Source organism: Megascapheus bottae, chromosome 2, assembly GCF_031878675.1.
Source record: "Megascapheus bottae isolate mThoBot1 chromosome 2, mThoBot2.hap1, whole genome shotgun sequence".
Taxonomy (NCBI): domain Eukaryota; kingdom Metazoa; phylum Chordata; class Mammalia; order Rodentia; family Geomyidae; genus Megascapheus; species Megascapheus bottae.
In genome coordinates this window covers 46,259,269-46,285,699 of record NC_143510.1, presented here as the reverse complement: position 1 = coordinate 46,285,699, position 26,431 = coordinate 46,259,269, and the positions used below count along the sequence as shown (strand labels likewise).

General features: G+C 40.7%; 2 protein-coding genes across 3 annotated transcripts in view; one reads left to right on the top strand and one right to left on the bottom strand.

Annotated features, from left to right (window-relative positions):
* Spmip11 (sperm microtubule inner protein 11) overlaps positions 1-3,862 on the bottom strand; it is a 34,564-nt gene extending 30,702 nt beyond the window's left edge. Inside the window, exon 1 of one of the 2 annotated variants that reach the window (XM_090325057.1) lies at positions 3,786-3,862. The gene's annotated coding sequence lies outside the window, so the exon portion shown is untranslated. Of the gene's footprint in view, positions 1-3,571; positions 3,748-3,785 lie in introns of those variants that run through there. The other variant, XM_090325058.1, reaches the window with a different exon arrangement.
* A 484-nt stretch (positions 3,863-4,346) lies between these two features.
* Ccnt1 (cyclin T1) lies at positions 4,347-23,066 on the top strand. Its single transcript, XM_090325050.1, has 9 exons — positions 4,347-4,525; positions 5,736-5,817; positions 7,500-7,628; positions 12,274-12,334; positions 14,177-14,239; positions 16,076-16,121; positions 18,816-18,979; positions 19,129-19,199; positions 21,113-23,066. The coding sequence occupies exons 1-9, from the start codon at positions 4,365-4,367 to the stop codon at positions 22,520-22,522; spliced, it is 2,187 nt and encodes a 728-aa protein (XP_090181176.1). The 5' UTR covers positions 4,347-4,364; the 3' UTR covers positions 22,523-23,066.
* The last annotated feature ends 3,365 nt before the right edge of the window (positions 23,067-26,431 follow it).

Genomic DNA, 26,431 nt, shown 5'->3' with positions numbered 1-26,431 from the left:
TACTAAAGTCTGTGAGACTCTTATCTCCAAATTACCATTAGAAAACTAGAAGTGGCACTGTGACTCAAAGAGGTAGAGTGATAGTCTTGAGCTGAAGAGGTCAGAGACAGTGCCCAGGCTCAGAGTTCAAGCCCCATGACTGACCAAAAAACCAAAAAGTTATTAGAAAAGAAAGGTACTGCTGGATGCCTATGCTCAGGCCTATACTCCTAATCAGGGGCTGAGATCTAAGAATCCTGGTTGGAAGTCAGCCCAGCCTAGGCAGGAAAGTCCATGAAACTCTTATCTCCAATTAGCCACCAAAAAGGTGGAAGGGGGCTATGGCTCAAATGATAGAGCACTAGCTTTGAACAAAAAAGTGTTTAGGGTAGTACCCAGGCCCTGAATTCAAGCTCTAGGACAAGCAGACACAAAAAAGCTAACAAATACTAAAACTAGATATTTTCCTATTTTTTACTATTACCTGTAGTTATGAGTTCATATATATACATATATATCTCATTTCTCTTTGCTTTTCAGTTTGGGAAGTTCTATAGAACTATTTTCAAGACAATTGTCTCTTTACTTATGTGCAGTCTATTGATTAACCCACCCATTCTTATCTGTTATAGTGTTCCTTCTTTTTTTTGTGTGGGTCATGGGGCTTGAACTCTGGGCCTGGGTGCTGTCTCTGAGCTCTTCAGCTCAAGGCCTTACAACTTGAGCCACAGCCCCACTTCCCGTTTTCTAGAGATTAATTGGTGATAAGAGTCTCATGTTCTTTAGCCCAGGCTGGCTTTGAACTGAGAACATATCTCAGCCTCCTGAGTAGCTAGAATTACAGGGTGAACCACCAAACCCAGCCTTTTTCTCTTTTTGTTCAGTGCAGGTCCTGGGGCTTGAACTCAGGGCCCATGAGCTGTTGCTTAGCTTTTTCTACTCAAGATTAGTGCTGTACAACTCGAATCACTTCTCTACATCTGTTGTGGGTTTTTTTTTGGCCGGGAGGGGTAGGGGAGGGGGAGTGTCGTGGGGCTGGAACTCTTCAGCTCAAGGCTGCCACCCTATGCCTGGGCCTGGGCATTGGCCCTGAGCTGTTCAGCTCAAGGTTACCACCCTACCTTTGAGCTAAGCCCCACTTCCTGTTTTCTAGGGTATAATTGGAGATCAAAGTTTCAGGTCTTTTTGTGCCTGGGTGGCTTTGAACGTTGATCCTCAGATCTCAGTCTCCTGAGTAGCTAGGATTATAGGTGTGAGCCACTACACTTGGCTTACATCTTTTTTGCTTGCTAATTGTAGATGAATCTCATGGACTTCCCTGCCCAGACTGGCTTCCATCTATGATCCTCAGATCTCCACGCTCCTGAGTAAGTAGGATTATAAGCATGAGTCATTGTTGCCTGGTTTTGTGTGTGTGTGTGTGTGTGTGTGTGTGTGTGTGTGTGTGTGCATATTCATGTGCACACTCGTGTATTTGCCAGTCCTGGAGCTTGGATTCAGGGTCTGGACACTGTCTTTGAGCTTATTTTGCTGAAGGCTAGCACTCTACCACTAGAATCACAGTGCACTGCTTCTGGCTATTTTTGTTTATGTGATACTGAGGAATTGTACCCAGATTTCATGCATGCTGGCAAGCACTCCAATACTAAGCCACATCCCCAGCCCAATTTCCAACTTCTAATTCTTTTAATCTCCTGTTACCTTACACTACCCCTTTTTTTTGGGGGGGGGGTATCTGTTCAGAGGCTTGAACTCTGGGCTTGGGCATTGTCCCTGAGCTCTTAAGTTCAAAGCTACTGCCATACCTCTGGGCCTGGGCATTACCTCTGAGTCCTTCAGCTCAAGGCTACTGCCCTACCCAGGAGCCACAATGAACTTAGGGCAAGCATGTTAGGCAAGCATTCTACCACCAGGCCACACTCTTGGTCCCCTTAAGATTCTTTTTTTTTTGGCTGTGGGGCTTGGACTCTGTCCCTGGGTTCTGTCCCTGAGCACTTCACAGTTTTCTGGTGATTAACTGGAGATAAGAGTCTCTAGGTCTTTAGTGCCTGGGATGGCTTTTGAACCATGATCCTCAGATCTCAGCCTCCTGAGTAGCCACCACACCTGGCTTTACCCTTCTGTTCTTACATGTCCTTTACTATTAGTCTTTAAAGTTTTTTTAATTGTAATTAATAGAAGGGTTACAATTTGCCAGATATAGGGTACATTAGTTCACACACATTGATACCCCTTCTCATGTTTTTGTCCCCATTTCCCTCCCCCCATATTCTATTAGTCTTTAAATATTAAGTTTATTTTAAATTCTCAGTCTAACACTTTTAAAACTTCTGTAATATATAAATTTGATTCTGATACTTATATATATATATATATACATTTTTTTTTCTTGTCAGTTGTGGAGGCACAGCTCCAGTTTCAGGGTTTTTTTTTGTTGTTGATTTTTTTTTTTTTTTTTTTTTTGTGCATCATGGGGCTTGAACTCTGGGCCTGGGTGTTATTCCTGAGCTCTTCAGCTCCAGGTTACCACCCTACCCCTGGGGCTGGGCACTGTCCCTGAGCTCATCAGCTCAAGGCTACCACCGTACCCCTTGAGCCACAGCCTCACTTCCTGTTTTCTAGTGATTAACTGGAGATAAGAGTCTCTAGGTCTTTAGTGCCTGGGATGGCTTTTGAACCATGATCCTCAGATCTTAGCTTCCTGAGTAGCTAGGATTACAGGTATGAGCCATCCCACCGGCCACTTTCAGGTTTTGCGTGGTTAATTGGGCATAAGCATCTCATGGACTTTCCTGCCTAGGCTGGTTTCCAACACTATGATCCTCAAATCTCAGCCTCCAGAGTAGCTAGGATTACAAATGTGAACCATCAGCACCTGGCTTTTTAGTTTTCCTTTTAATATGCTACATATACAAATATGTGTATGTACACACATCCATTTGTGGGGGGGAGAGAGAGAGAGAGATTCATCTCCAATTAAGTAGCAAAAAGTTGAAATGGAGCTGCGCTAGCCTTGACAGAAAACAAAAACCTAAGGAAATGTGGCCCTGCACAGGCACAAGAGCAAACAAAAATCTTTGGCAGTAAGAATCCACAAAATGTACATCTCCAGTACCAGGAATATTTTAATTGCCTTTCATTAAATTTTCATTTCCTCACTTTTGCAACTTAAACACTGGCACTATCATTTATCATTTATATAAGAGGTACAGAAGTTAATATATTTCCAGGCTCTGGGATACTTGACAGAGGTCATGACCTTTCAAAATTTCCATGAGCGGGATGGTGGTGGAACTTTCCACCAGTTTTAACTCTCCCACAAGTAAACAAGGATTAGAATAACATTTTCTTTCCTGAGTTACACCGATTAAATGGAACAACACATTTAAGTCAGTAAGTGTCTGGGAATCACCTCTTAGCCTGGATCACTAGCTAGCTTAAGACCCCGAGTGAGGGAAGGGGGAAAAAAAGTATTGTGTCAAGTAAGCATTAAGTAAGAGATATTAATTTGTATCTCTGTGCCTGTAAGATAGGAATCCCTTCAAATAGCTACTATCCAAGTACTTTACATTGTTACCCACAACTGAAGTACCTTGTAATTGCCTAATGTTTGGATTTAGAGCTGGGATTCCCGTGTCTCATTACTTTTTGGCTTCCGGTTTGAGTCAGTCCTGGGGCTTGAACTCAGGGGCTGAGCACCTTCCGCTCAGGAGTAGAGCTCTACCTTCTGAGCCACAGCTCCACTTCCGGGTTGGGCGGTGATTCATTAGGGCTAAGAGTCTCACGATTTTCCTGCGTGGGCTAACCTTGAAGGGTCTTAGATCTCGGATTACAGGCGTGAGCCACCAGTCCCACTGTTTCTCAGCGTTCTGACAGGCTCGCCTCTCTTCCCATCAGGTTCTCCACCACCGGCCTCCGAAGACCCCATCGCTCCCAGACGCCGCAGAGCGGCGCGTGGGCGTGCACTCGCGCAGCCGCAACACCGTCCTCTCGTCGCGGCTCAGCCTGGTTCTCGCGCGAAGAGACGTGATTGTATTAAAAACTCTCTCTCACACACACACACAACACAAAACCCCAACCAAAACCCTTCCAATTACACCGTAATTACCGAAGGGTCACGCGGCTCGCACCTGCGCCCTATGTCAAGGTAGCTCCTGGTCGCCGAGCGGCTTCATTCGGTCATCGGCAGGGTATCGCGAGATCCAATCCGGAAGTAGCCCCTTTGACTTTCGCTTCCTTGGCGGAAGCGGGTCACCATTTGGCGGCCGATTCTCGGAGGAAGTGCGTCACGTCGCAGTTGTCTCGGCACAGCGGATGTGTGTCGCCGCTTAGGTGACGCTGGGAAGCGCTTGCAGCCTTTGCCGCTGCCTTTTGGTTGAAGCACTATGGAGGGAGAGAGGAAGAACGACAACAAACGGTGGTATTTTACTCGAGAGCAGCTGGAAAATAGCCCATCCCGTCGTTTTGGCCTGGACTCAGATAAAGAACTTTCTTATCGCCAGCAAGCAGCCAATCTGCTCCAGGAGATGGGACAACGTCTTTACGTGTATCCTTGCGGCCTAGGCTTTCGGCCTTGGCAGTGGGCCCTGCCATGCTTCGGCTTGCTTGGCTCAGGCTCCGGCGGGGACGGAATTGAGTAAGAAGATGGCAGGAACTGATCTCTCCCCCCCCCTCTTAAACTGGGGAGAGTTTCATAATGGCGCGGGTTGAAACTGGGCGAGGGAAACGAGGCGGAGTCAATTTCCCGCTCGCTCGCCACCGACCTTGCTGAAAATTCGAATGTTTTCCCGGCTTTGTGTTCTAGTCTGTCTTCCCTATCGGCTCTTCAATGTATTCTGACCTGGAGGTTTCCCCTTCTGATGTGTCCTACAGAATTTTACTGTGTAAAGAGAGTTAGGGGGAACTTGGGGTGATCTAGAATTAGTGCCCCAGCTGCGGCCTCAAAATCCGTTCCTCATACTTTTTGGTTGTTATTTTAAGTTACCTGTCATAATCTTAGTCGTTTTTGTCTGTAGAAACGCTCGATTCGATTTCCATCACAACGCTTGGCTTTCGGACGTTCTAATAGTAGCTGTTAAGAGTTGTACAGAATTTTAGAGAAAGATGTTGGTTTACGTTTGTAAAGAATGTGGATCCATAGGTCTAGTGATAAAATATTTTGGAAAATAGAGTAATTAAAGTTGTTGCCACCTGGGGGTTGTGTCGTCTATATACTTCATGTGCCTGACAGGGTCTTTAGAAGTAAAGCACTGAAAGGTTTTTCTTGACCTGCAAGTACAAGATCCTGAGGTGTGTGCTGAGGGGGGGAGTATTTTCAGTGAATGAATATCAAGTCATTCCAAGTGTGTATGGCCGCTGGGACCTCTACTTGAGAATTCCAGAAAGTGAAATTGAAGGTGTGTGTGAGAGAAAAAAAATGGAGTATATGCCCTAGGACTAGGTTAGGGAGAGTCTTCTAAATCTGATTAAAGATTTGTGGGATGCAGATGGCAAAGAGAAAAAAAAAAGGTTTAAGATCTTAGGTGCTTTCTATTCACACATCCTGAGAAGTTTATGGTCTGAACCTTCTTATTCAAGTATTTGTTGTGTGGAAAATAGCTGCTGTCAATTGCAGTTATTATACTGAAGAAAAAAAAAAACCCACAACTCCACAGACCTCCACTTTGAAGATTACTTCCACTTAGGACTAGCTACTGTGTTTGACCATTATTTTGGGAGGGAGGAGATGAAAATTGACCTTAACTTGAACGCTTCAGTTCACAATTGACTATCAATACTGCTATAGTATATATGCATCGATTCTACATGATCCAGTCTTTTACGCAGTTTCCTGGAGATGTAAGTACTATTTATTTTCCTTTTTGTGACTGATTTCAGTGGCTGCTTGCTTTTGCTTCTAAGTTGGGATGTGAATTTTAGAACGTCAGCCTGATCCTGTGAGGTGACTAGGTTTCTGGTTGGTTTAGTATGTCCTTATGATGGGTGGATTCCCCAATTAAAAAAACAGATTATTCAGCACTTAAAGTTGGAGGAGTAACATTAAAGGGAAGAAGCATATTCATGATTTATTTTTTTTTGGGGCCAGTCCTAGGGCTTGAACACAGGGCCTGAACACTGACCTTGAACTTTCTCAAGGTTAGAGCTCTACCATTGAGCCACAGCACCACTTCTGACCTTTTTTCTATGTATGTGGTACTGAGGAATTGAACCCAGGCCTTTGTGCATGCTAGGCAAGCACTCTACCATTAGGCCAAACCCCTGGCCCTCTTATCATTTTAGAGTGGTAAATAGCAATATAATCGTAGAAAACCAAGTGTATCTTCAGTTTTCCAAAAATATGAAAAAAAATTATTGGTGGGGAGGGTACAATATGTGATAACAAGTGAGACAATGACTCTTGTTTTTTTGTTTTTGTTTTTGTTTTTGTTTTTTGCCAGTCTTGGGCTTGGGCTCAGGGCTTGAGCACTGTCCTTGGATTTTCTAAAGGCTAGCACTCTACCACTTGAGCCTCAGCACCACTTCTGGCTTTTTGCTATGTATGTGGTACTGAGGAATCGAACCCAGGTCTTCATGCATGCTAGGCAAGCACTCTACCTCTAGGCCAAACTCCCGGCCCCGACAATGACTCTTAAGACAGGGCAAAAATAGGTATTTTAAATACAAAGTACTTTATTTTCAATATAAGATACGTTATTTCCCGTGGACAGAATTGTAATTGCAGTAGTGCTATTTTCAGTTTAATTACCTGAAATGGTCCCATTTAACAGTACTGTAAATCCCTTGGAGATGTATTCATAGTGATAACCCAGTGCAGGTAAGATTATATTTGTTTAATAATATCTCAAGGTAATAAAGGATAAACTTGGTAAACACTTCACGTGGGTTTAATAATTCTTTTATAAAGCTTATGTTTTTGAGGAATCTTGTTTCATATTCAATAGTGAAACTATTACTTACATTCTAAGAGCTGTTGTCCAGCTATACAGTACCTACAGTATTGGGGATGAAGAAAAACAAATTTCCCAAAACCTATTACCCAAAGTATGAGTAGAAATCTCAAGGTTTTTTAAGGTTTTTCTCCTTGCTAAGAATCATATTTTAAATAGAAAACTATTACTTGTAGAATTTATCGAGGATTGTTATAGGCAAAAAGATGAGAGGAAAAGATAGTACTATAAGAAAAGCATAATAGGGCCGGGAGTTTGGCCTAGTGGTTAAAGTGCTTGCTTAGCGTGCATGAAGACCTGGGTTCGATTCCTCGGTACCACATACATAGAAAAAAAGCCGGAAGTGGTGCTGAGGCTCAAGTGGTAGAGCTCTAGCCTTGAGAAAGTCCAAGGACAGTGCTCAGGCCCTGAGCTCAAGCCCAGGACTGGCAAAAAGAAAAAAAAAAAGAAAAAAGAAAAGCATAATAAATGAGAGGCGGTGACGTAGTGGCAAGCCATGAACTTGATTTGTTTGAGATCCTCCTTAAGTCTATCTTGATCTGAAAATAAGCCTGACATTTTATTTCTATGCAGTCTGTGGCTCCAGCAGCCTTGTTTCTAGCAGCAAAGGTGGAGGAACAGCCCAAAAAATTGGAGCATGTTATCAAGGTAGCTCATGCTTGTCTCCATCCGCAGGAATCTCTTCCTGACACTAGGAGTGAGGTAGGTACTAATTACCTGTTTTTTTTTAATGGACTATTATTATTTTGATTGTGGTTTATTAAAGGAACTGTTTAATTAGTTTTTATTAAAATGATTTTTTGGGCAAGTTTATTGTAGTAAAAGGGAAAAATGTACAAGAACGAAGAAAATGTCACATAGATACATTTTGGACAGCAGGACATAGACATAAGCGAATCACTATAGTCAGCTACCTTTCTGTGAGTAGCTATACATATGTCTGCATTTTCTTTCTGAAAATGTCTAGGTGGAATTTTATAACATACATGTATATACCCAAAACCATTCCTTCTTTATGAAGTATAAATACCTCTAGGTTTTTATTGAATGCTATGTGCATTGTCATTGATAAATTTTGTTGTGGATCTTTTTTAAATTTTTTTTTTTATTTTTTAGGTGAGCACTCTACCATGTTTAGGGCTACATTCCTGGCCCTAAACTTTTTTTTTTTTTTTTTTTTTTTGCTGGTCGTGGGACTTGAACTCTGAGCACTGTCCTTGAACTCTTCAGCTCAAGGTTACCACCTTACCCCTGGGCCCACAGCGCCACTTCTAGTTTTCTGGTGATTAATTGGAGATAGAGATAAATCTTAAGTACTTTAGTGCCTTGGCTGGCTTTGAACCTCCATCTTGGAGCTCAGCCTTTTGAGTAGCTAGGATTACAAACATGAGCCACAGTTCTCTGCTGTCATGGATTCTTTAAAAAAGTTACTAGTCGGGCTGGGAGAGTGCTTGTCTAGCATTCATGAAGTCCTGGGTTTGATTCCCTGGAACCACATACACAGAAAAAGCTGGAAGTGGCACTGTGGCTAGCAGAATGCTAGCCTTGAGCAAAAAGTGTCCAAGGACAATGTCCAGACCCTGAGTTCAAGCCCCAGGACTCCCCCCCCCCCAAAAAAAAAAAAAAACCCAAGAAAGAAAATTCTGTTTGTGTGTGTGTGTGTGTGTGCGCGCGCGCGCACCCGTGCTCACTCGCGCTCGCTCGCACTCGCGTGCACCAAGCACATTTTATTGATCCATACCATTGTAGGGCATCAGGAACTATTTGCATATTTTGAGTATTATGAATAGTATTGTAATGACTAAGAATGCTATTCCTGTATCTAATAGGTGGTTGTTTTTAGAGTTTTTTTTTTTTTTTTGGTCTGTTGTGGGGCTTGAATTCTTGGCCTGGATGCTCTCCTTGAGCTCTTCAACTCAAAGCTAGTGCTCTACCACTTTGAGCCACAGTGCTACTTCTAGTTCTCTGGTGGTTAATTGGAGATAAGAATCTCACAGACTTTTGTGCCCTGGCTGGCTTTGAACCATGATCCTCAGACCTCAGCCTCCTGAGTAGCTAGGATTACAGGCATGAGCTACTAGAGCCTGACTTGTTTTTGTTTTTGAGGAATCTCCATAATGACTTCCATAGTGCTTGCACTAATTTACTTTCCTACCAACAGTACATTAGGGTTTCTTTTTCTCTCACATTGTCATAGGCATTTGTCCTCCTTCCCTCCCTCTCTCCCTCCCTTCCTTCCTACCTTTTCCTCTCCCCCCCCCCACCCTTTGTCCTGGGGCTTGAACTCAGTTGTGTCTGAGCTGCTGCTGCTTCTACTTCCTCCTCCTCCCCCCCTCTTCTTCTTCTTCTTCTTCATTTTAATTGTAATTAATAGAAGGGCTACAATTATACTCACCAGGTAGAAGGTGCATTGCTTCACATTGCTTCTCATATTTTTATCCCCATTTCCCTCTCCCCACCCCCTCAAGGCTATTCTACCATTTGAGCCACAATGCTATTTCTGGCTTTTTCTGAGTGGTTTATTGGAGATAAACTTGTACTTTCCTGCCTGGGCTGGCTTTGAATGGTGATACTCAGATCTCAGCTTCCTGAGTAGCTAGGAATACATGTGTGAGCCAGCAGGGCCTGGCATTGTTCATATTCTTTTTTTTTTTTTTTTTTTTTAACCAGTCCTGAGCTTGAACTCAGGGTCTAGACACTGCCCTTGGACACTTTAGCTCAAAGTGGCCCTAAACTTGAGCTATAGTACCACTTCTGTTTTTTCCTCTGTATTTGGTACCAAGGAACACAGGGCTTCATGCATGCTAGGTGAGCACTCTACCACTAGGCTATGTTCCTGGACCAGATATTGTTCATTGTTCATATTCTTGATGATGGCCTTTCTGTTCTGACTGGAGTGAGATGGAATCCCCCTGCCTCCGCCCCCCCATGTAGGTACTGAAGCTCAAACTCAGGACCTTGTTCTCTTACCCAGCTTTTCCATTCTCAACTACCACTCTGCCTCACTGCTGTTTTGAGGTGCATTGTGCATTTCATTTCCTTTATGGCTAGGGATGCTGAACATTTTTTCATGTATTTATTAGCCTTCATCAGAGACATATCTGTTTAGGTCTTTAACCCATTTATGAATTAGGTTATTCTGTTGGTGGATCTTGTGGGGATGGCATCTGACAGTATCTCAGGTTGACCTTGAATTTGTAATCTTTTTGTTCCGGCCTCATGATTGCTATGATTACTAATACCTCTTACTACTAATAGCCCTTATTGATAACAAAGTTTTCGTTCTGTATTGTTATTTAGGTTTGAGACTACTTCTTAGAATTAACCAAAATAAGAACAGACACAAAGTGTATTAATCATTATTATGACAAACTACTTTAGAAAACAATTTAAAGGAGAAAGGATTCATTTTGTCTGAGTTTCTGAGGCTTCAGTCCATAGTCAACTTGGCTGTGTTGCTTTTGGGCCCATGTGTGTGTAGAACATCATGGTGAGGAGCATGTACTAAAGAAAGGTGGCTTACTTTGTGGCAGACAGGAAATGGAGAGTAGTAGGGACAAGATATACCCTTCCAGGACATACATCCAGGGACTTCATCTACCTCTTAGTTTCTGCCATCTCCCAAAACTGCCATCAAATTCTGAATCCATCAGTGGCTCAATCCACTGGTAAAGAGACCTTCATGATATAATTACTTCCCAGAAGCTCATCAGCTGCTACCAACCCTCCTGTGTATATGTGTATGTGAGGAAGGGGCAGGGGGCAAAGACAGAGACAGAGAGATGAAGAAGAGAGAGACATGAAGAGAGAGATACTCAGAAAAAAGAACAATATTGGGGTTTGAACTTAGCTTAAGGTCTTGTTCTTAGTACTCAAGTACCACTTGAGCTATACTTCTGGTTGACAATTTATACTAAGCACATGAACCTTGGGAGGGCATCTCATATTCAAACCACACCCAAGTAATACTTTTTATTACTTTTCCAAAACATATTTAGATTAATTATTCACTTGAATTTCTGGTTCTTATGAGGTGGTCAGGAGGAAATGTTTTATCCGTTAGATGGAAAGGATGGACAACTGGCATAAGTCTTTGCTAGATTTATTGAAGATGTAAAGTTGAGGGCTGGGAGTTTGGCTTAGTGGTAGAGTGCTTACCTAGCATGCACGAAGACCAGGGTTCGATTCCTCAGTACCACATGTATAGAAAAAGCCAGAAATGGTGCTGAGGCTCAAGTGGTAGAGCTCTAGCCTTGAGAAAGTCCAAGGAGAGTGCTCAGGCCCTGAGCTCAAGCCAAGGACTGGCAAAAAAAAAAAAAAAAAGTAAAGTTTAGCTGGGCTTTGGTTTCCTTTGGAACCATGATTCTTTTTTTTTTATTATTAAAAGATTATATTAACACTGATTGTTTTAGATCATATTTCAAATGTCAAGTTTAACAAACAAGTATTTAAGAATGGAATCTATGCAATCACTGGCACATAAATTAAGAACAAAAGTAAAATTAAGCTGAGACTTTGTATGTCATAGCTATCTATTGATCTGTATAATAGATAGATATGTATAGAATATATATCCCATCATAGATTTATATGTCTATATAGTTAGATCTTAAGTTCATGTCAGTTACTTTGAGTACCCAAGTATTGAGTCATCACTCTTATACTATTTGGATCTAATATCAACATGTCAAGGAGACCATGCACCTTTCATTTCTTTGGTCTTGGTTTATCTCATGCAACATGATTCGCTTTAGTTCTATTCACTTTCCAGCAAATGCCATTATTTTCTCTTGTTTGTTGGCTGTGTAGAATTCCATTGTATATATGTACCACATTTTTTGTATTCATTCACCTGTAGTGGGGCATCTGGGTTGTTTCCATCGCTTGGCTATTGTGAATAGTGCCCCAATGATTATTGCTGTGCAGGTGTCCTTATCATATCCTGGGTTATGCTCAGGGTAGATGTGTAGGAGTGATATGGCTGGGTCGTAGGGAAGGTCTATTTTTAGCTTTTTGAGGAACCTCCAAACTGCTTTCCAGAGTAGTTGTACTAGTTTACATTCCCACCAGCAGTGCAGTAGGATTGGAATCATGATTCTTAAATCCTAGCTTCCAGAATAGCTAGGATATAGATAGATGTAAACCTCCAGCACCAGTGCCTGGCTGCCTTGCCGCCTTGCCAGTTGTTTCTTGTTTTATATGTGTATATATGAAGGTGTTTATTGAATTGAGGGGATAGCTTTAAGGATTGTATCTTACTGTTTCAGTTTACCTGGGAAAGGGTGTTAAAATTGTTTACATTTTTATATATTCCTTTTGGAAGAATAATTTTTCTTTTCCTCTGTAGGCTTACCTGCAGCAAGTTCAAGATCTAGTGATTTTGGAAAGCATAATTTTGCAGACTTTAGGTAAGTTTATTTTTTTAAACCTTAAAATTTGTATGACTCTATCTATCTATCTATCTATATCTCTCTCTCTCTCTATATATATATATATATTTTTTTTTTTTGCCAGTCCTGGGCTTGAGCTCAGGGCTTTGAGCACTGTCCTTGGACTTTCTCAAGGCTAGCACTCTACCACTTGAGCCTCAGCACCACTTCCGGCTTTTTTGCTGTGTATGTGGGATACCGAGGAATCGAACCCAGGTCTTTGTGCATGCTAGGCAAGCACTCTACCACTAGGCCAAACTCCCGGCCCGACTTTAAATAGGAAACAGGAGGAAAATCCTTTGGCAAGATTTGTTTCTGAGTAAGAATGGTTATAGATTCATAATTTAACCCTGGATGATATCTTTTTTTTGTTTGTTTGTTTGCCAGTCCTGGGCTTGAGCTCAGGGCCTGAGCACTGTCCTTGGACTTTCTCAAGGCTAGAGCTCTACCACTTGGGCCTGAGCACCACTTCCAGCTTTTTTCTATATATGTGGTGCCGAGGAATTGAACCCGGGTCTTCATGCATGCTAGGCAAGCACTTTAACCACTAGGCCAAACTCCCGGCCCCTCTGGGTGATATCTTAAAGGGAATGAAAGGACCCTTGAATGGTTATAGATTCATAATTTAACCCTGGTGATATCTTAAAAGGAATGAAGGGACCCTTGAAAAAGCAGTTAGTGAGATTTTTATTTTATTTTTTCCCCCATGCTTAGTACTTTTAACTTGAGAGGGACAAAAATCTGAAAGACCATTTTCTTACTATTTTTATTTCAGTCAGTCATTGTTGGATAAGAACATTTTGCTTATTTTTTTGGATTGTGTGTGTGGTGAGCATGTGCATGTGCGCACATGCTTTCTCATTGAAGGATAGTATGCTACCTATTGAGTCACAACTTCACTTTTGCTTTTTGGTGGTTAACTGAAGGTAAAGTCTCAGATTTTCCTGCCTGGGATGGCTTTGAACTGTGATCCTCAGATCTCAGCCTCCTGAGTAGGTAGAATTACAGGTTTGAGCTACTGGTACCTTGCTTTCTTGATCTTTTGAGCTATTATTTTTTTCTTTTTCTTTCTTTTTCTTTTTTGTGGATCATGGGGCTTGAACTTGGCCTGGGCACTGTCCCTGAGCTCTTCCGCTCAAGGCTACCACCCTACCCTTGAGCCAAGCCCCACTTCCCATTTTCTAGAGGTTAATTGGAGATAAGAGTCTTAGCCTCTTTTGTTCCTGGGTTGACTTTGAACCATGATCCTCAGATCTCAGCCTCTTGAGTAGCTAGGATTATAAGTGTGAGCTGCCTCACCCAGCTCTATTTTTTTTTTTCATTTCTAAGGGTAGGAACTCATGAAGTTTGTTTGAAAGATTGATACATAAAATGTGTTGATGAAATTATGTTAAAACTTATTGGTTCAGCTGCATGAACTCAGGGCCAGGCCACTGTCCCAGAGCTCTTTTGCTCAAAGCTACCACTCTTCCACTTTGAGCCACAGCTCCACTTCATTTTTCTGGTGGTTAACTGGAGATAAGAGTCTCATGGACATTTCCTGCCTAGGCTGGTTTCAAATTGTGATTGTCAACTCTCAGCCTCCTGAGTAGCTAGGATTATAGGCTTGAGGCACAACAGCCTTGTGATCTTACCTAGATTACTCAGCTCTTTGAAGAGCTGTAACTTATAGGAGAAAATGCTGCTTAGAGACTATACTACATACTTCTTAGCCCCTTTACAACAATTCAGGGAAAGTAAAAATAAGGAAGACCTTAATAATTCTAAAGAAGTATGAAATATGTTGAGTAACTTTTTAAAGAGCTACATTTTTTCTTACAGGCTTTGAACTAACAATTGATCACCCACATACACATGTGGTAAAGTGCACCCAACTAGTTCGAGGTAAGGAATTCCAGCTATCTTAAATTGGTTTTTCTGTGGACAAGTACATAACAATTGTTTTGTCTAAAAGTTATACTGAAAGGCGTACTATCAGAATATTTAGTCTGAGTTGTACTTTTCCTGTTAAAATTCTTTTTTTGGGGGGGGGGTCAGTTATGGGACTTGAACTCAGGGCCTAGGTGCTGTCCCTAAGCTCCTTTGCTCAAGGTTAGTACTCTGCCACTCTGAGTCCCAGCTCCACTTAAGTTCTTGTGGTTAGTTGGAGGTTAGTGCTCTACCACTTTGAGCCACAGCTCTACTTCAATTCTTGAGTGGTTAGTTGATGAGATTCAAGAGGCCTTTTCTGCCCTGGATGGCTTTGAACGTCTTTTCTCAGATCCTAGCCACCTGAGTAGCTAGGATTATAGGCATGAGCCACTAGCACTGCCTAAGATTCTTAAAATTAATGATTTTAGGTGACTTCCCAATTAAGGAAAATTAGCCTTTCTTTAGTTGAAGGTGTTTATCAAACCTATCAGCAGATTTTGAAGTCTCCAAAACCTTAAATATGGTGGTAGTGGTATGTTTGTGTGTGTCTGTATTGAAGATTGAACCTGTCACCTGACAAAATACTTATCATTTAAGTCACTCTGTAGTTTTGTTTTTTTTTTTTGCTAGTCCTGAGGACTGAACTCAGGACCAGGCACTGTCCTTGGACACTTTTGCTTAAGGCCAGTAACACTTCTGTTTTCTTTCTGTGTATGTGGTTTTGAGGAATCAAACCCAGGGCTTCCTTCATGCTAGGTGAGCACCATACCTCCCTAGGCTACACTCCTGGCCCTCTTTTTGTTTTCAAGACAATGTCTTACTTTACTTTGCCTTATCCAGTCTTAGATTTCTATCCTCTTGTTTCCCAAGTAGCTGAGAGTAGTTTACAGTTTACAGAGATTACAGCTTGTATGACCTCCCTTGACTATTGGCAATGTTAAGGAAGTGAGTGATCTTAATTCTAGGGTTGATTACATCCCCTGCAAATGACTACAAGGAATTTGTTTTCATGATTGATAATCTCTTGGCTAGACTTTCTTTTTTGTTCTGATTTAATTATAGTTCCTATAGTTGAATGAAGCTTTGTTCTCCTTAGTTAATTATTATCATATTTTTGTAGTAGAAATTAAACTCAGGGCTTCACACATGCTAGGCAGGTTCTCCCCCCTTTTTCTCTTTGCCTGGGTACCACATACACAGCAAAAGGCCGGAAGTGGTGCTGTGGTTCAAGTGGTAGAGTACTAGCCTTGAGAAAGCCCAAGGACAGTGTCCAGACCCTGAGTTCAGGTTCCAGGACTGTCCAAAAAAAAAAAAAAAAAGCTGCTGGAATCATAGTTCAAGTGATAGGGGACCAGCCTAGCACAGCACAAAGCTCTGAGCTCAAACCTTAGTACCACTGTCTTTGGGCTTTCTCAAGGCTTGAACTCTACCATTTGAGCCACAGCACCACTTCTGGCTTTTTCTGTGTATGTGGATGTATGTGGTACTGAGGAATCCAACCCAGGTCTTTGTACATGCTAGGCAAGCATTCTACTCCTAGGCCAAACTTCCAGCCACACCATGAGACTCTTATCTCCAGTTAATCACCAGAAAACCAGAAGTGTCTTGCTGGAGAGCTCAGGAACAGTGCCCAGACCCAGAGTTCAAGTCCCATGACTGACAAAACAAAACAAAAACCCACCCCTCACTATTGAGGTTAATAACATGTTAATAGCAAATGATCAGGCAGAATTTGTATTTATTTGCTGTTCTTTTGTAGTACTGTGAAAATACTAAATTACTAAATTGTTCTTTTTCTTTTTTTTTTAGCAAGCAGAGATTTAGCACAGACATCTTACTTCATGGCAACAAACAGGTTTATATTTTAATTTTTCCCCTTTCTGTTTTCGGGACTGAAATTTATCTGAGTTGGAATTAGCACCTTTTGAGGAGTATATCGAACTATGTAGTAAGTTAGAACTCAGTGATTTGGAAATAAGCTCTTACACATTGTGCTGAGGAAAGTTCTTTGGGGAATATTGGTTTTTCAGCAGTTTTTATGTTATCTTTCACATTTCTATGGTGCTTTTTAATATGCTATGGTAATTGTTTAGTATGGACTTTTTGATAGCCTACTCAATCTTTGCCTTAAAATATTTGAGAACAAGAATGGTGATATAACTCAGTAGTATAGGGCCTCCCTTAGCAAATGCAAGGTTCAGAGTTCAAATCCCATTATCCCCAGTAAAGAAAAAAAAATACAAGTGCACAGCTTTAATGTAATTAATGTAAAGTTAATGTAAATTTAGGATTCAGTGATAATAGCTAAATCTAAATGGATTTTGCAGTGAATAAGATGGTTTAAAAGATCTTTTCTTGTCATGTACCCAAACAAATGAACACCTACCTGTTAAATATTGCAGTACTTTAAAAAAATTTTTTTTCCTTGACAGATGACTTGCTTGTTGTCATCTGCTTTTTGTTGTTGTTGTTTTTTTTTTTTTGGCCTGGGTGCTGTCTTTGAGCTCTTTTGCTCAAGGCTAGTATTCTGTCACTTTGCGACAGTGCCATTATTGTTTTTTCTTTTTCTGTGCTTGGCCTATGGCTTTAACTTAAAGCCTGGCCCTATTAGTGAGCTTCTTTTGCTCAAAGCTACCACTTTTTAGCCACAGCTCCACTTGATTGCTGTTATCTTTCATCATTATTATTGATAGACAATCAAAGGTGCCCTTTATAACCATCAGAACTGAAAGGCTAAGTTTTACTAACTTAGTAAAGAGATAATTTTGAAATATGCTTGAAGTCAAGTATGTTCAGATTTGAGTAATAATTGTTCATTTTATGTACTTTTTTTGGTGCCTGTACTGGCTGGAGCTTGAACTCAGGGTCTGGCCACTCTCCCTGAGCTTCTTTTGCTTAAGCTAGTGCTTTACCACTTGAACCACAGTGCTACTTCCAGTGTTTTCTGAGTAGTAAGACTCACAGACTTTCCTGCACAGGCTGTCTTTAAAAACCTTTATCCTCATATCTTAGTCTCCTAAGTAGCTAGTATTACTGACATGAGCCAGTGGGCTGACTCTGAACCATGATCCTCATTCAGGTCTCAGTCTCTTGAGTAGCTAGAATTACAGATGTGAGTCACCAGTATCTGGTGATACATTTACTTTATGTAGTTGTAGTACTGGGATTTGAATGCAGGACTGTTTTTTTTGTAAGCAGGTACCACTTGAGTTATACTCTTTTTTTTTTTTGGCCAATCCTGGGCTTGAGCTCAGGGCCTGAGCACTGTCCTTGGACTTTCTCAAGGCTAGAGCTCTACTATGTGAGTCTCAGCACCACTTCAGGCTTTTTATCTAGGTATGTGGTACTGAGGAATCAAATCTGAGTCTTCGTGCATGCTAAGGCAAGAACTCTACAACTAGGCCAAACTTCCAGCCGAGTTATCCTCTTTTTGGGTGGTGGTGGTGGTTATGGGAGCTTGCACTCTGGGCCTAGGCACTGTCCCTGAGCTCTTTAGCTCAAGGCTACTGTCCTACCCCCTTGAGCCATAGCTCCACTTCCCATTTTCTAGTGATTAATTGGAGATAAGAGTCTCACAGACTTGCTCCTGGGCTGGCTTTGAACCTGGGCTGCTTAGAACTACAATCCTCAGATCTCAGCTTTCAGAGTAGCTAGGATTACTGGTGCACCACCATGCCCAGCTTTTTTTTTTTTTTTTTTTGCTTTTTATTATTTTTCCATTAGGGTTTTAATTTTTATCTGAGCTGCTTTAGATCACGATCTTCCTGTTTTATACTTCTGCATAGCTGAGGTGGTAGGTAGGCACTACTATGCCTAGATTAAAATAATCTTTTTTGGTACCTGTCCTGGGATTTGAGCTCAGGGCCTGGGCATGTTTTCCCTGAATTTTTTTGCTCAAGGCTGACCCATACTTGACCCACACTTGACCTATACTTCTACTTCGGACTTTAGGAGATTAATTATATAGAGATAAGAGTCTCATAGACTTTCTTGCCCTGCTGGCTTTGAACTGTGATCCTTAGATCTCAGTCTCCTAAGTAGTTAGGATTAAAGATGTGAGCCATTGGGGCCAGGCTTGCCTAACCTTTTATTGGTTGAGATGGCTTCTTACCAAGTTTTTGCCTGGCCTGGAAGCAACTGGTATCACAGACATGAGATACAATTTTTGAATACTTATTTGATTTGGTGATTAAATACGCACACACAATTCACTTAAGTTCTGATCTTATTCTCAGAATAATAGGTAATAAACATTGATTTCTATGCATAGATATTGGTGTAGAAACCAATATTTCAAAAAACAAAAATAGTTTTTCCCTTTCCTTTGTGGACTGATAAATACAAAATTTAGAAGGGTTGTTAACCCATTATATCGAGTGCTGAATCAGCAGCACAGGATAGTTCTCTTTAGTTTTCTTCTTGCTCTCCTGTAGGTTTTTTCTTTTTTTTTTTTTCTCTCTCTCTTTTTTTTTAAATAATGGAGAGTTTTAGTTTTGGGTTGAGAATTGAGAGCTCATTACACTCTCTGTTTCCTTCCCTCTGGTGTCAGCCTGCATTTGACCACATTTAGCCTGCAGTACACACCTCCTGTGGTGGCCTGTGTCTGCATCCATCTGGCTTGCAAGTGGTCCAACTGGGAGATCCCAGTCTCAACTGACGGGAAGCACTGGTGGGAGTATGTTGACGCCACTGTGACCTTGGAACTTTTAGATGGTAAGTTTTAGAGTAAGGGACCTTAAAAAGCACTTGGTCTGTTATGTGTCTGGCCAACAGCAACTTGATTCAGATGATAATAGTTAGTTGAGGTTATCTTGTTTTATTACCTTTGTCTTTCTGAGTATTTCTTGACTTTTTATTTGTAGAATTGACACATGAATTTCTACAAATTCTGGAGAAAACTCCAAGCAGGCTCAAACGCATTCGGAATTGGAGGGTAAGAATTATTCCTGTCAAACCTCTTCCTTTTGACTGTATTAGTGAATATGCTAGAATGTGCCTTATGCTTGGAATTTCCCTTTTTGTAGTTACACAGTAATCATGACATCATAGCTTGGATTCTAGCCATAAAGTGAGTGTCTGTAGCTGATTGTAGATTTTGCTATGTGTTGTGCAATACCTACTATGCGATTATTTTTGGTCAACAACCTTGACTTATTTTTTTTTGATAGTTCTGGGTTTTGAACTCAGGGCCTCATACTTGTTAGGAAGATACTTTACCACTGAACTATACCTCTAATATGGCTGAACTTTTTTTTTTTTTTTAAATATATGGAGACTATTAAAAAAACTTTTTATTTTGACTTTTCTGAGTTAGAGTATTGTCTGGTCAAGAATAGATTGATATAATTACAAGGTTAATTATTTTATTCTTAAGAGTACTTTTATTTTTTTTGCTGATACTGGGGCTTAAACTCAGGACCTTGCTCTTTTGTTGTTCACAACTGTGTCTCTACTACTTGAGACATACTTCCACTGTTTTGCTGGTTACTTGGAACTGAGTCTTGAGGATTTGTCTACCCAGGCTGCTTGTAAATTGCAACAATCTACTTTCTTTTTTCTTTTTTTTTTGCTTGGTCATGGGACTTGAACTCTGGGCCTGGGCGTTGTCCCTGAGCTCTTCAATTCAAGGCTACTGCCCTACCCCTTGAATCACAGTGCTACTTCCGCAACAATCTCCTTTTAATATGAGTTTAGAACTTTTGTATGAGTTGGAGTCCAAAGTTAAAAAATCGTTTCATATATTTTTCAGTCTTTGAATAATGCAGTGTCTCCACCCCCCCCACCCCCACGTATCAGATAGAAAGCTTAGAAATATTTACCTTGCCAGGCACCCAGTGGCTCATGCCTATAATGCTAGCTACTCAGGAGGCTGAGAATTGAGAATAGGAGTTTGAAGCCAGCCTAGGTAGACACCATACATACTCCAATTAACCACCAAAAGGGTAGAAATGGAGCTATAGCTCAAGTGGTAGAGCATCACCAGGCTTGAGCAAAAAAGCTAAAGGAATATGATGTAAACATAAGCCATAAAAAAAAAAAGCTAAAGGATAGTATCCAGGTACTAAGTTGAAGCCCTACTACCAGCTTGGGATCTGAGTGTGTAGCACAGTGTTAAGACTTAACCTAGTATGCACAAGTCCCTGGGTTCAGTTTTAAACACTCATAAACAAAATCTCAGATATGTCATAAATTCTGACTGATAGGTTTAATTTCATTTTCCTAAGTAGAATGAGTTACAGAAAATAATTGTGTCCTCTAAGCCTCATAGTTGGAAGTAGACTTGAGAGCACATTTACTTTAGCTTTTTTTTTTTTTTTTTTTTTTGGTGCCAGTCTGGGGCTTGAATTGAGAGCTGCTAGTGCTCTACCACTTGAACCACAGCACCACCTTTGGCTTTTCTGTGAATGTCGTATTGAGGAATGGAACCCAGGGTTTCATGCATGCCAGGCAAGAATTCTACCACTAGGTCATGCTCCCAGCCAACCAGTTCTTTTGAATTTGTTGAAAGACTTTATTTCAATGTTTTTGAATTTTATGTAAAGTACAGTTGGAGGCATAACTTGGGAGCTCTAACCAACATGTGTCATATACTATGTTCAAGTTCTGATCTTGGGACTAAAAAAAGAACTTTATTTAAACCTAAATTGTTTTGTTTTGTAATACTGTTATTGACTGCTACTTCCCTTGAAGGTCATATTTATTGGCTTTCAGTGTGTACAGGGGTGGTAAATAGAGTTCTGCTGTGATCTATCTAGAACTTCAGTGTTGCAACACTGTCTCAGTGTTTTTCTACTTAATAAATTGCCTGAAGTGAAGAATATATACATATATATTGTTTCCTTCTAGCCATGCCAAGCTGCCCAGAAAACAAAAGTAGATGGCCGAGGAGCAGATGCAAACACTTCTGAGCAGACAATCCTCAACATGATTTCCCAGAGCTCTTCAGATACAACTATTGCAGGTTTAATGAGCATGTCAACAACTTCTACCACAAATGCAGTGCCTTCTCATCCAGCCTCTGGGGAATCATCAAGCAACTTAACCAGTGTGGAGATGTTGCAGGGAGAACGTTGGCTGTCCTCTCAACCTCCCTTTAAACTAGAATCTGCTCAGGGTCATCGGACTAGTGAGAATCTGTCACTTGTAGGAGCAGATCATTCCTTGCAAAAGGAGGGTGCAAGTGCATTTATTTCCCAGAAGCCGGGTAATAAGAGTGTGCCATCAGCTAAAGTATCACTGAAAGAATACCGTGCAAAGCATGCAGAAGAGTTAGCAGCTCAGAAACGGCAACTGGAGAACATGGAGGCCAATGTGAAGTCACAGTATGCATATGCTGCCCAGAATCTCTTGTCACATCATGACAGCCATTCTTCAGTCATTCTGAAAATGCCCATAGAGGGTTCAGAAAACCCTGAGCGTCCTTTTCTGGAAAAGGCTGACAAAACAGCTCTCAAAATGAGAGTCCCAGTGGCTGGTGGTGATAAAACTGCCTCTTCAAAACTAGAGGAGATAAAGATGCGCATTAAAGTCCATGGTACAGCTGATAAGCACAATTCCTTAGAGGACAGTGTCTCCAAAAGCCGAGAGCACAAAGAAAAGCACAAGATTCATCCATCTAATCATCATCACCATCATCATAATCACCATTCACACAAACACTCTCACTCACAGCTGCCAGTTGGTGCTGGAAACAAACGTCCAGGTGATCAAAAACATGCCAGCCAGGCAAACACCTTAGCACACAAAACCTATAGCTTATCGAGTTCTTTTTCCTCTTCCACTTCCACTCGTAAAAGAGGCCCCCCTGAAGAAACCGGAGGGGCAGTATTTGATCACCCAGCCAAGATTGCCAAGAGCACTAAGTCTTCTTCCTTAAATTTCCCTTTCCCTCCTATTCCTTCAATGGCCCAGTTGCCTGGGCATAGCTCAGACACAAGTGGCCTTTCATTTTCACAGCCCAGCTGTAAAACTCGAGTTCCTCATATGAAACTAGATAAAGGACCTACTGGGGCCAATGGACACAACACAGCCCAAACAATAGACTATCAAGATACTGTGAACATGCTTCACTCCCTGCTGAGTGCCCAAGGGGTTCAACCCACACAGCCCCCTGCATTTGAATTTGTCCATTCATATGGGGAATATCTGAATCCTCGCGCTGGTGGAATCGCCTCCAGATCTGGCAATACAGACAAACCTCGGCCGCCACCTCTACCATCAGAACCTCCTCCACCACTTCCACCCCTTCCTAAGTGAAAAAGAAAAAAGAGGCAAGGGGGAAAAAAAAAACTTTTTTTTAAAACAAAAACAAAAAACACGCTTTTTAAAAAAAATTGACTACTGATACTGAATTAAGAAAACATTACTTATGAAATATGTCACCCTTCTTTGACTATGGAATACATTGATATTAACACATAGATGGGAGGGAGGGAGGTGGAGGGCCTTGGATATTATACCTGCTGCCTCTTGCATTTAACTATTTTATTATAGTTTTTACTGGTATTAAAGAGGTGGGAATGTGTTGAAGCTGTGAAGGATTCAGAACACTTTCTCTTGGCCTCTCCACCTTTTGATTAGTTTGATTGGAGTAGTAAATCTTCCCTCTTCTTGCTGGAACTGAAATATGGAGGGTTTGTTTTTTTCAAACAATTGTGGGATTCTTTTGATGTTTAATATATCAGAAGAGAGGAAGTATTTAAACGTCAGAATCTTTTAAGAGACTTAAAAATAATTTAAAGAAAGTAAGTTATCTGTTTAGTTTTTTTATATAATCGGGAATGGGGGGTGGGGATTTTTGCTGTGTGTATGATACATAGCAAGACTTCTTGGGTGGGGGGGTAATGGAGGGTGGGAGTGTGTGCAGGGTGGGTGGGAGGGTAGGCTTTGGCCAAGAGTTGAGGCCTAGGCCAGTTGGAAGTGTTGAGTCCTTTAAGTATGTATGTTAAGTGTGGGTGTGTTTTTAAGTATGTGTGCTTAAAAATCATGTTTTATCTTTCCCTCCACCACATCCTTTCACTTCCCAACATTCTTCTACGAGAGAATGTGTTTGGCCTTGAGAACATGAAGGAAGAAACATTTTTTTTTTGACATATTTTCCCTTTATGTCGTAATTGAGTATTATTAGCCTTCTAGTTTGGCCAAGTGTAGCCAATGACCTGACTCTTAGCAGCATTATGAAAGCTTCCTTTTTTTGTGTTGCTACTATTTGCTTTTTAATGCAAGAACAGAGATACAGAATTAAATGGGAGGGGTAGGGGGAGATGGGTTTAAGAATAACGCCAGCTTCTGCAGAATTGGATGTGTCCTGTTTTCAGGTTGGGCTTTGGAGAAGTACTCAAATGAGAGCAGTCTCAGGGTCTCTGAAGGGGAGGGGAGATGTGATGTATATATATATATACATATATATATATATATATTCATATGTTCTGCCTATAAAAGCCCAGACCTTTATGATCACAGCTCTGGGAGAAGCCTCAGAGGCAGAAGATACTGAAAACAATGAAGATGCGATCTGGAATTTTTAGGATAATGTATTTAAAATTACATGAGTGTAAGACTTGCCTTTTATCTATCTGAAGGGAAAAGGCTGCATCCTTAAATGTTTGCAGCCTTGATGACTTCGGAGATTGAAGATTGTGAATTTTAACAGTTCTGGTGTCATGAGTGAGCAAGCCTAGACGAGATACTGCTGTTTAAATTAACCATCTTTGGTGGTCTTAACATTCTAGACAGCATTGCTTGAGATCTGAGTCCTTTTTTTTTTTTTTTTTCTATTTAATGGAAAAAAAAATAAAAAAGGATGAGGAGTCTTGGGTGTGGAGTTTGATTCCAGGCATAGTGAGCATTTCTTTCAGATAATCTTGGCTAAAAAGAATTCTAAACCAAGCTATCTAACTGATAGCTACAGATCATATTATGTGCTAATTGATCGCCATGGCTTTTTTTTTTGTTTTTTACCCCCTGTGGGAAAGAAGTGCAATTTGAAATTGTCTTTTGTTTTGAATACAATTTCCAATACACCTAATAATCTTGGGAGAAGTCAAATTTTTAAAAATTGAAAGTCATAGGGTGACAAGAGTTGCACATATGCTGTTGCTTGCAAGGAACAGATTAGGAAAAACACTGATGATGTATCTGCCTACTTCTGGGAAGAAATTTGTAGGAAAGACATGAATTGAATGAAAGTGAACTCTAGTGGTCTCTGCACCTTTGAGCTGTCTGGAGTGCTAGCTCTTGCTGTGTTAATGGAAAGGAGTTCTCTGCCAACCTAAATTGGTAATACTTGGAATGCCACTGTGTAGATGACATTTTCCTCTTTCCCCTTGATACTCTGTGTTGTGACGGTAAACAGTCAATGTGTAGTTAGTTGTGCTTACTATATTTAATGTCGTCATTTAGGCTTTTGGTTAGTTGCAGTCTGCTTCCAATCCAGACCTACTGGAAAGGGAGTGGGAGTACACCATTTAGTTGCATCTGTATCTGAAGAATAGATAACTTACTTTGGAAAGATCTCCTTGGGCCTTCAGTAATTTTCTTGGATGTCACCTATTTGCTAATCACATGCCCTCCTTTACCACATATCTTCTTGTTGTCATAGCAGTTCTTCATGGTAGTACTGTAGTCAAGATCCTTAAGAATGTTGTCAGGAGTGAGCTGGAAAGCAGTGCTAATTAGTACCTTAAGAGTTGCTTTATGCTGGAGTCTGGCCTTTGCACTAGTAGGTAGTCGCTGATTTAGGTCAATTTAGAGACCTTTTTGTATTAATGCCTCCTGCTATTTTAAAAAAATACAGTGTCTGCTTTTAGGTCTATGCATATATCATGAACCTTCTCATGGATTCTGCATGAAGCTGCTGCATTATCTTTGGATTAGCAGTTATGCCTGTCAGCTAGCATGCACATTATCCAAATGCCATAAATTTAATAAGGCTTCTAAGGCTTGTATGATTTTTAAGTTGTGTCTTCCTTCTCTTCACTTTTTGATAGGGTAAGAAAGGGAATTTATATATCCAAAGTTAATCTTGTAACATGGCTTTTTTTTTTTCTTTTAATCTAGACTGTCAAGGATAAGTAAATGATGGCATGCAGGCTTGGCGCTTCAAGTTCTGTAAATATCCCTAAAATTGTGCTTGACTTCCTTCCCTACATTGACAAAAGTCAAATACCTGTGGGTTGTTCTTAGGACTTTTGTTCAGATACCTGTGTTCTTATTGGCGTAATGCTAGTGGAGTATTAATAGAGCCAATAAGGTTTTCATTGACCTATCAGTTAATGCCTTTTGGGATAATGAAGCATCTATATAATTAGTTTAGTCTTCCTGTTCATGAATCATTGTGTTTCCATATCTGGGACCTGAGGCCCTCATCATACTTTTTTTTTTTCTTTTTTATTGGTGTATGTATGAGATGTATGATGCTGGGGATTTAACCCAAAACCTTGCACATGCTAGGCAAGTAAGTGCTCTATCACTGAGCCATGTCCCTAGCTTTGCATCCTTTTTGTTCTTTTGAATGATTGTAGTTGCTTCAGTGTGTATCCTACATAATTCAGTATTATTGGGTTCACCAGTGGTGACAGAAAAGAAAAATAAAACTGCAGCTGCAAACAGCAATGGATTTTAGTATAGAAGTAAAATCATGGTCATGTCACTGCTGAGTTTCCTGAAACCTCTGCTATCTAATTCTTCATGTTGAAAACGCATGCCCTATTACCTTGCTTCTGGACAAAGGCAGTTTGAAGGGCCCTATCTATCCTAGTTGGTTGGATTTCAAAATATGTGTTTCCTTTATTTTGGGAACTGAATAATTTTTTTTAAAGATTTTTTTCTTTTGTTGAGTTGTTTTGATATTAATGCTGGTAAAAGAGAAGCTAGAACATCTTATACAACTCTTATTCTCTTATTTGGGAGAATTTTTTAAAGACATCTATGCAATCCATCAGATGGTGAGAAATAGCAAAGCCCTCTGTGGTCCTACTAAGCTTTCAGTGACTTTGATACCTCCTCAGTTGTGTTAGTGTTGCTTCCTGTTAACATCTAGCTTTGCACTGAGTCTTGGCTCCTGATAGTCTAGATACTCTGTTTTATACACTGTCAAGTGTTATATTTTCTCTCTCTGGGTATGAATTTGAAACAAGGATGGTACTATAGTATTCACCGATAAAC

What these genes read in the sequence shown, in the direction of transcription:
- Ccnt1 (XM_090325050.1), top strand. Translation starts at nt 4,365, where the DNA reads ATGGAGGGAGAGAGGAAGAACGACAACAAACGGTGGTATTTTACTCGA. An exon ending in TACTTCATGGCAACAAACAG is followed by an intron (nt 16,122 to 18,815) that starts GTTTATATTTTA and finishes CTCTGGTGTCAG; the next exon opens with CCTGCATTTGACCACATTTA. An exon ending in AACGCATTCGGAATTGGAGG is followed by an intron (nt 19,200 to 21,112) that starts GTAAGAATTATT and finishes GTTTCCTTCTAG; the next exon opens with CCATGCCAAGCTGCCCAGAA.